The sequence below is a fragment of the Atta colombica genome, unplaced genomic scaffold (assembly GCF_001594045.1).
Source record: "Atta colombica isolate Treedump-2 unplaced genomic scaffold, Acol1.0 scaffold77, whole genome shotgun sequence".
NCBI classification, from domain to species: Eukaryota; Metazoa; Arthropoda; class Insecta; order Hymenoptera; family Formicidae; genus Atta; species Atta colombica.
In genome coordinates this window covers 410,431-420,677 of record NW_017259569.1, presented here as the reverse complement: position 1 = coordinate 420,677, position 10,247 = coordinate 410,431, and the positions used below count along the sequence as shown (strand labels likewise).

General features: G+C 35.6%; 1 protein-coding gene across 1 annotated transcript in view; it reads left to right on the top strand.

Annotated features, from left to right (window-relative positions):
* LOC108692568 overlaps positions 1-10,247 on the top strand; it is a 412,667-nt gene that overhangs the window by 346,030 nt on the left and 56,390 nt on the right. The window contains exon 6 of the mRNA XM_018200878.1: positions 9,483-9,616. Within this exon, the coding sequence (XP_018056367.1) occupies positions 9,483-9,616 (134 nt within the window). The remainder of the gene's footprint in view (positions 1-9,482; positions 9,617-10,247) is intronic.

The window sequence follows — 10,247 nt, the reverse complement described above, 5'->3', positions numbered from 1 at the left end:
TAATATATATATATATATGTAATATATTTTAATCTTTCCTTAAAAAAGAAAATGAATATGAAAGTTACGAGATAAGTACATATGAACGCTTAAATATCATCGATATTAAGTTCATTCTACAATTGCGTAAGCGTAGTTGTAAGTGGTTATATTATAGTTGTAAGAATTAACCAATCACAGTCAAAAATATGAGGAGAATATTGAGAATATTTAATGATTTAATTGATCAATTCTTATAGCTACAACTTTATTTTCTAAAATCCTTAATTTGCAATTCGCAAAAAGTCTCATTTTTTTATTCTTGTTTCGTGCACATTTTATGCCTTCGTCATTCTTTACACGAAAATTTCGCAAGCCAGACACGTCCGTTTCGGCACGACGACGACACGAATCAGCGCACAAACGTGCACCCGGAAGTTCTCATGCGAGCGTGTATCGTGCACATGCGCGAGGTTGCGCTCACGAGGGTTGCAAGTAGTGAGTCAGAGCCGATGAGAGGAATGAAGGGAGGAAGGAAAGTTACCACCACTACTACCGACGCCGTCGCTGCCGGCTGGTTAATCGACGACGACGAGTTCGTCAGTCGGTCGGAAAGCGTCGCGGCGCGACGTAGTTCTTCACGTTCTCGAAGACGACAACGACGACAGCGACGACGACGACGACGACGACGACGACGACGACGACGACGACGACGACGACGACGTCGACGAAGATCACTTACTGTCACTCGGCATATTCGGTGAACACAAGAATGCGAATCAGCGACGTGCGATTCGGATGACGAAGGTCAAGCGTATGGGAGACATGTCCGGTGGCGAAATGCGAAGCGGAAGTTGACGGGGACGAGAAGGACGAAGACAGTAGATTCTCCTGGGGACAGGGACATGTTCCTCGTTTCGTGGAGATGACCGAACGCTCGACAGTGTCTGCATGATGGGTGGTTTCTCTAACATCCTTGGTGCGAAAGAGCTTGATCGAGAAGCATTGCCTTAATCCTGCGGGGATGCGGGCCCGCAGAATCTTCTACCTCGAAAATTCGTGATATATCTTTTGTATGTATCTTCTAAGGACTGCTTTGAGAGACATAGATATAACCGCAACGCCGGAATAGCTCTGACAAGTTTGATGAACTATCTGAGAAAAAAGCTTGAAAGCTTGATGCAAACTCAAATGGAATCGAACTAGCTTTGTGAAGGTAAATAAGTCAGCTACAACCCAAGAGATGAGCTTGAATAAGTACAGAAAAGATTATTCGAAAATATTTTTAATCGTGAGAGCGTCATTGTTCGTCCCACGAATCGAGATACAATTAAAAGGCAGCTGCGCGACAATTTACTAACAGCTGCGACATTACTCTTAGGGGTAGATCGTTGAACGGTTCGCGTTGTCGTTCGAGGTGCTGGAATCGACTGTGGAAGACGCGGGGGTGACAGAGACGAGAGAGAGTGTAATCGTCGTAGTCGATGGTAGCCGTGCCGGTCGAGAAAGCAGCTGCGACGGCAATAATCGTAACACTAACAGCAGCTGCAGTACTAGTAGCACGAGCAGCGATAGTGGTGTTGTTGGTGGTGGTAGTAGTGTCGTCCTTGGTGCAGATAGTAGTGGTGGTGTCGGTGGAGTATTGTCGTACAGGGGTGGCTCGCATCGACTTATAATAAAGGGACCGGTGGAGGGCCCGGCGAGCAGCAACAACAGCAGCAGCAGCAGGGTGGCCGCGCGAGTGCACCCGAATTGGAGAACGGGCGCGAGAGGGGTGAGCCCCTCTGCACCCTTAAGACCGGGGGGATGTCCCGCGGCCGACAACGTGCCCGGTCGCAACGTCGCCGTCGGCGCCACGACGCAGAATCGCCAGCCGATGGGCACCAATCTCACTAAGCAGAGCAGGGTGAGCAGAGTTCTTCATTTCAAGGATACGTGGCTTTTGAAATCAGTTCTTATCGGAGCGTACGCCACGAATGCAATCTGTAAGGGGAGATCCACGGTCCTTTTGAAGTGTGTAGAGAAAATGCAAAGTAAAATGCGTCCGGATATTTTTTAGGAATATCAAACTTTTGTGTGAGCAAGATCTTCTACAAATATTTCAAATGGATCCTTAGCAATTTTTAATTAACATATCTGTAAATTAATGTTACATTCTTCAACATATAATTTGAAGTAATCCATGTTTTATAAAATAGTACATATATACAATATTACAAGAAAAATACATTGAAATTTATTTTTTAAGACTATTTCATATTGAGAAATCTTCCTAAAATGAATTCATATGCATAAGTATGCAAATACAATTTGATGTTTCCAGCTTTTGATTTATTAAATTAATAATTATATTCATATATGGTACTTTTTTGTGTGTTTTATTTCTTTCTGAGAATTAAAGAGATAAATCTGAATAGTTTTATAAAAAATAATACACGCGCTAATTTATTAAACAAATTTGTTTAATAAACTTTTTAAAGAATCGATTCTTTAAAAAGTTATTAAATGCTAATATGACGTATGTGATATAATTTTTACGGAATAGTATATAACTAATTATTATCGATTTAAGACATACATTTATGTCGATAGCAAGCTAATTAAACGGTAGCGTTTAAACAGGAACAAACAATAGTTATATAAGCTTATAAGAATAAAGTGATGGTTAGTATCGTAGACTGAATGAATGGCACTGTGATAAACACTGTGAATGAGAAAAAAGGCAAACGAGAAAATTCACGGGTCATTAAAAACGCTCGCAGGTATCTGTCCGTAAATATCTGCGCTCGTGAGAGCCTGCCATTCACGGGGTTCTTTCGTTGCCGATGAATGAAGCATTCACGCACTCGCGCGTACTTTCGCTCGCGTTCGTGTTCTTTGCGATTTCGTTGATCGCCTACAGGCGCAAATCCGCAATTCAGGTATAGTTTCGTCATAAAAGCGAATTTCGAAGTCACTGTCCAACGTAACATAATACTTGTAATTTTTTTTTTACTTTATTAGAATAACAAATAGATATAAAATAAATATAAAATTATTAAAAAATAAAAAAAAGTCTCAGGAATTCATTAGATTTCTATAAATAGCAATGAAATTATCTTATAGAAGCATTGAATTAAGAAACTTTATTTTTTTTAGTTAGCTTTAAATATGATATTACCAAACTATTTTTGAAACTATGTAGAAGTAAACTTTCATACATACTTTTAGTGTCAACTTGCTAATAACTTCGCAATAAATATCCGTATGTATGTCAACGAATCCGTATATAGCGAGCGAAGTTTTTCGAGCGCTTTATTGACATGCAACGATCGAGTCATAGCGCACTATATTGCGAAATATAATGCATTGACGACACATTAACAGTTATACGTGCATTGATAACAGTTTTATTATTCATTGACGGCTGCGATGATACTGCATCCGACAGGTTCTCGCTGTCAATGAAGCTAATACGTGCCCTAAATCATCGATGTTACATCGCGTTTAAATAAATTTTCTATTATTTGAAACCTCAATACCCCCCTGAACATGCGATTGTTCCGTATAATTCGAATATTGTATTTCATGAAAGAAAACGCTGTATCGCGAATTACGATGGTATCATTTCTATTTAATGATAAAAAGACTCACTTATCTCGTATAAGCGATAGTTAGCTAAAGCAACATTTGTATAACTTATACACGATACTTCGTGATCTCGATAGAGAAATTATTTAACTATTATTCTTGGCCTCATTACGTTCAAAATCGCGACAAAATCAATAGAAAGACGCATAGTGTACTTCGTTTATGAAACATTTTTAATGTTCACAGCAAATAGAGAAATTCTGCGGTGAAACCGTGTTACGGAGTAACGACTGTATTACACAGCTACTCCCAAATGTGAACGCACAAATCAAGAGGATGTCTGTATTATTATACTACAGCCCGCTCTCTGTCTCGCAATCCGCCCTTCTGTTATTTCATCGTAACTTTTCACGGACGAAAAATCATACGATTCTCAGAGGTGCGAAAGCGAAGCCGGCTTGAAAGATTTATCACGACTCCTCCGTCGTGCTCGCGGAGAGAGTATCGGGGATCGCAGGCACGTGACCCAGCTATCCGACGGAGAAGTGAAAGGTGCTTTTCTCCCTTTCTCAGAAACGCAGCCGCCAGTTGTCCTCATCCTACAAACCATCCCTGTATTTTCCTCCTCTTCTCGCATTTCGCTCGCATCACGTGCTCGCTTGAAAACCATCGCGTCGGGCAGCTCGATCGACGAGTTACAGGCTGTGGATCTTGCTCGTCATGCATTATTAAGGTACGCTTTCCGCGACCAATGGTCCTCGGATATTGTCGTCTCATTAATTATTTGCGGGTCTCGATGATGCAACTCCCACCAGCGGGAGCGCATTGATTAGGCGACCTCTTCGCGCATCCTCCCGCTGCACGTGCCCCGAATGAAGCTACATTGCACACGTGCACGTCCTTGCTGTAGGGGGATTATCCGAACGCGTATACGCTTTTCTGTGGGGTGCCTTTGAAGATCGTATCAATTTTCTCGCGTTCAACTCGATTCGGTATTTTCGGCGTGTCCGAGAGGTTCGTTGCCTCATAATGTCGTGGCATGGGCGCGTGGAGCAATAAAGTCGTATTGCAAAATCTCTCAGTCTGAATTAAATTTCAGTAAAAAATGTATTTATAGTACAACGGGGTAAAATAATTTTCTAAATTTTCTAAATTTAAGGTTCCTGAATTGCTGCAGTCACATTGGATCGTGACGTCAAAAACAAGAAATGACACAATGAAGTTTCTTGCATGCCATTTGTAAATAAGAAAAGAGAGAGAGAGAGAGAGAGAGAGAGAGAGAGAGAGAGAGAGAGAGAGAAAATCTAGATAAAACAAAATAATAAGAAATGTTTAAACGTTCTACATAATTTTTAGACAGTAAATTATTTAAACAAAACTTTCAACTATTTTCAAACGAGCTAAATTTATAGATAATTTAGCAATATCATTTTTTCCGTGAAGTATAAAGGATCTACCATATACGGACTTCTTTTTTAAGAAATTTATAAAATTTTTATTCTTTTTTTATTTAACACGCGTAATTATATTTATTTCAAGGAAGAACATAATTTTTATCTATTTTCTGTCCAGTATTTTCCACAAGTGTAGAAATCTCCTCAGTTCTTCTTTCCTTGATTTTGAACAGTGGGAAAGGTTCTTGTAGTAAAATCACGACTTCGCATTGAATTTGACGGGAAATATGTCTGCTTTCGTGATTTGAGCTATAAAATCTTCACGAATTTCTCAGGACGACTGAAAATCGCGTTTCAAATGGAAGTAACCACGCAAATACGGCATTCTCGATGGAAAGCAAGTCACGAGGAGATCCATCGGGGATGGAAAAGAGCGTTCGTTAGGATTTAAGGCTGCTATAAATCCGTTCTGACTATTCCTTAAACCCTCCGCGCGCGCGCGAGTAGCCCGGCTTTTACCAGATTGTATTCCTTGATGTCTCCTCTTTGGATCTCACATCCTTGAATTCATTCCCAGGTCCTTTCTTTGGCATACTTCCGCTTGATCGTGACAATATCCGTCGACGTTGGCAGAATTTTTACGAATTCGATTGTAAATGCGGCGAACTGAGATAAATCGGCGATCTTCCTGTGAATATAAAAGTGTGCACACCGAGAGCATATATTATGACATATTATGACATATTATGGATATTGTGGTGTATTATAAATAGATATTGCACACTCAGGGAAAATCATAATGGTGACAATTATATAGGTGATAAAAGTTTTATAGATATAATTATTTGCATGGTTGAATAAATTATTTTACAATTATTGTAGCTATGAAATAATTTATTTATTTATGTACATTAATTCTACATAATATAAAACTTGCATAGTTGTTACACTGAAAAAACATTATTGTATGTTTATTTAACTAAATTAATTTAATTGTTTTTATTTTTTTATTGTATATATATATATATATATATATATATATATATATATTTAACAAATATATTTAACTTAAATATATACATTTTTCATCAAAAAAAGAAAGAACTAAGTTAATTTAATCAAATGAACAATTTTTTTCTCAGTGTGCATCTATACAATTACTGTCACGATGTTTTTCTTTGATTGTAAGTGCACTATAGATATTACATTACGCTATTAGTTTTAACAAGATTTTTTTATATACATTTCCATGCTTAATTTAATGCGATAATCGTAAATCTGTCAATTCAAGAGCAAAAGAAGTAATATTACAGATGTTATCAATCAATGAAAAATATAGGTAATTTATTGAAATTATTAGAAATTTTCTAAGGTTGTTATTTTTATCACTACTTTTTATTTAAACATTTTTAATTGTATTTTAAATTATCGTTACTTTTCATGTCAGAATATTAGTGTTCATTTAACTATAATAACAGGATGACAGTAAATTTTTATTTACTATCATCCTGTTTTTCTTGACCAGAAGTTTATACAATTTTCTCCTAATAAGACGACCTAAATCTACATAAATCTAATCGCCCGTCTTTTTTCTAAAGCCGACCGTTGCAAATCTGAGAGCATTATTATCTCGCACCACATCCGAAACTTCGTCCTTCTCATGCTCTTCCCGGCTTCCCGGACAAACGACAATTTACAACCGGTCCCGAGATAGCCGCGGTTACCGACGGGTTAAATCGTGTGAAATACTGCTTTCGGCACATTGGTCCAGCACAATTATTGATGGCACTTGGAGAGTGGGCAGAGAAGTGACGTAACGCGGCGGGCCGGGACTCTCGCCCGCGATCCAAAAGGGTGTAATCAATGTGGCATGCGGCGCTTCGATTTAAATTCATGAATAATTCCTACTTCGCTGCCCCGATGTGGACGCGACGATCCGAAGATCAACGAGCTTTTTCGGTCGTCGTCTCGCGCATTTTTTCCCAGTCCGCTCTCGCGAGAATTCGAGAATTCTGGGTTCGCCAGTGAAGATCAGACGTTGCCGTCGGTAAATTTCGCCAAGTTCAGATTTATTACGAAGTACCCAGAATTGGGTGTTATTCTAGAATTGCATAGGACTATCATTCTTATTCGAATAATTTATTTGGATAACGATTCTCCATTATTTATAGTGGCTGGTATTCGATTAGTTGCTTAAATAAATAATGTAGAAATTGCTGTAGTAATTGCCCGAAATGTTTTACAAATGATAAACCGATCTATCTAAAGTAACTAGATCCTATACGCTTACATAAACTTTGTAATTTTTTTTTTAATCTTTTACTGAGTTCAAAATTGAAAACTGATAAATTTAAAAGAGGAAACATTTCTGAACATTAAAAAATATATAAGACATTTTCAAATATTTACATGCACATATAAATGCAATGAAGAATGTAAAAAAAAGTAGCATTTAGATTATACATGTAAAACATTATTTGTAAATATTTTAGGGAATTACTCGAGAAATTATCGTATTATTTATTTAAGCAATTATCAAATGGCCATTGCAAATAAAAAAAAACAGATAAATCTAAATAAATTATTCAATAAAAATAGTTATCTCGTAATCTGTAATTCTTTCTAGGTCATTTAATATAAAACCTAAATATGTTTCCCTCCTTTTCGTAAAAAAATAGAAAATGAGATGACCTAACATTACTTTTATAAGATTATAAATTTATTAACGTATTGTAACGTTTATTAACATGTAAGAAGACACAAGAACTATTCAAACAATTGACTTATTTACTTATTTATTTATCTATTTATCTATTTATCTATTGATGTTTAGCATTAAAACTTATGGTCTGGAACAATAAAAGTTATACTAAAAAGTTATACTAAAAAACTGTTCAATCGACGTATGCTACGTTATTAGTATGTATAGATTAATCATATTGGTTTTACAAAAGAGTAATATATTCCTTCCTTTAGTTATAAACAAAAGACGAAAATATAATTAAATACCATGTTGTAAAATATAAATATAAACTTATAATAATCTACGGAAATTATTAATAACTCTCGGTAGTTATACAGAAAGTATATAGAAAATAATTGTACTTATCTACGAAATATTACATCACGACTTCTGCATTTTACGTTCTACATTTTGCTTTACTAACAGAATAAACAAACTGAACAATAAACTCCAATCCAGTCAAACAAATAGCCTGTACTTTATACTAGTGCTGTCTGTCGAATTTACCGTATAATTGCAAATAGCGAGTAAGGCATATTGGATACTAACCATATAGGCTTCGATTGTCTTAGATAATGCACATTGTTTTTATTTTATTCGTTATTTTAAATATATCTTCAGACAATAACTATGTGCTTTATCATCTATGTAAAATTATATGTAATCTTGCTTAATTCTAAAACGTTATTGTACGTAAATTTGACGTGCAAATGAGTGAAATTATCGAGCGCTGAAGTCTTCAATGACCATCAGGAGATCCAATCCGCTGTGCTAAAAACTTATACATAGGACAATGGTAACAAGTTTTTGAAAATTCAGTCCATTATATAACAGTTTGGTTTCCTAATAGTCAGTATTATAACAGAGAAATATAACAGATAAGTAATTTCAATTTCTAAGCAACTTCAATTTCTAAGCTTTGTGTTATTATTTATTGGTAAATATTATAAGATGACACATATAGATACTTCATCATTTATATCATTTCAAGATTAAATTAATAGTATACTTTTATTTCTTTTAATAATTAAGTTATTTGTGTTATAAAATTTAAAATATAAATATTTTGTTATTAAAAATGTATGAAAATGTCTCTGCATTACATTAATTAAAAGTGGCCTATTTCTTCGAACATAAAATTCACGTATCAGTAACAGTACTACATCATTTAACATCCAGTAGTATTCCAGATTAAAAGATTATTCTTATTTTGTTATTTGTGAAAGATTTGTCTTACTACTACAATGAAATTTCACTTGCTAAAATTACGCCGTCAGTTCAATCGCGGCGAAAAATTCAGCTGATTGTTAGCCGAAAATTTCGATCACTGCTGCCAATCGGGTGAATGAAAAGTACGGACGATTTGACAGTGATTTATTAATCGTGCCGCTCATTACACGTTACCACGAATAAATTATGACGATCGCGCGCTGATTAATTGCAAGTCAATTAACGTTTCCCTCTCTACCTCCCTCCGGGGAAACGAGCAACGAATAACATAGCAACTGGCATTGTTCGCCGTGCATCGCGTCGCTGCGAACACTTTATTAAATCCGCTATTAATTAATCACTCGCACCGGCGATACCTTTCCATGTGCGATTGCTATCGAAACGTCATTATTGCCGTTTCATTATTCACGACTGTCGCAACGACGCTGATTTTTCGAGGGCGGCGCGCGACGCTGAATTTTCTATCGTTCCACCGTCGCATTTAATTATCACCCCTTTCTCTTCCTTTTTTTTCTGTCTATCAAAGAACTTTCATTAATAAAATGTCAATGTTCGAATTGTTGTAGAGGGAGGCCACGCAACGAGATGTGGAACGAGAACGCCGGCAACGAATGGAGGCCGAAGCTCGAGTGCGCGAGGCTACGGCTGAGGCTGAAAGAGCACGCTCGAGAATCCATCATCTTCAAAGAGAACTGGCCAGGTGAGAGATTTCAGGATTTCAGAGTTACTGTTCTCTTGAAAGAAAATACAACGTAGATAAACACATCATTAAACAAAAGTTAAGAATCTCACTTCTCTTGGTTTTGGATTTTTCTGGAAATAAATTTTCAATGTATTTGCGATTCTCTCCTCTTCTTATAATATATTTTACTTCTTCTTAAAATGCTAAAATTTTTTCCATTTAAAAAAAACAAATAGAAAATCACCAGTTTTTTATTAATAATTTTTTTATAAATTTAAATAATTTTATAAATTATTTTATAATTTTATAATTTATATTTTTATAATTTTATACTTTTATAATTTTATATTTTATAATTTTATAAATTTACAATTTGTATATAGAAAGAATAATTTTACCAAAATATCTAAAAATTTAACTAGATACAAATAATTTTGTTGCACTATGAATGATTTTTTGCAACTAACGTTGCAAAAAGTTTTGACATCCTAATAACAAGTTTGAATGTCTTACATAATTATTTTGATGATCTAACAAAATTATTTTTAGATTTGTATTTTGCTAAATTTTTAGAGGTTTCAGCAAATCTGTTCTTTTGTGCACTCATTGAATCGGTGATTAATTTATTGAAATTTTGAACACGTTTATC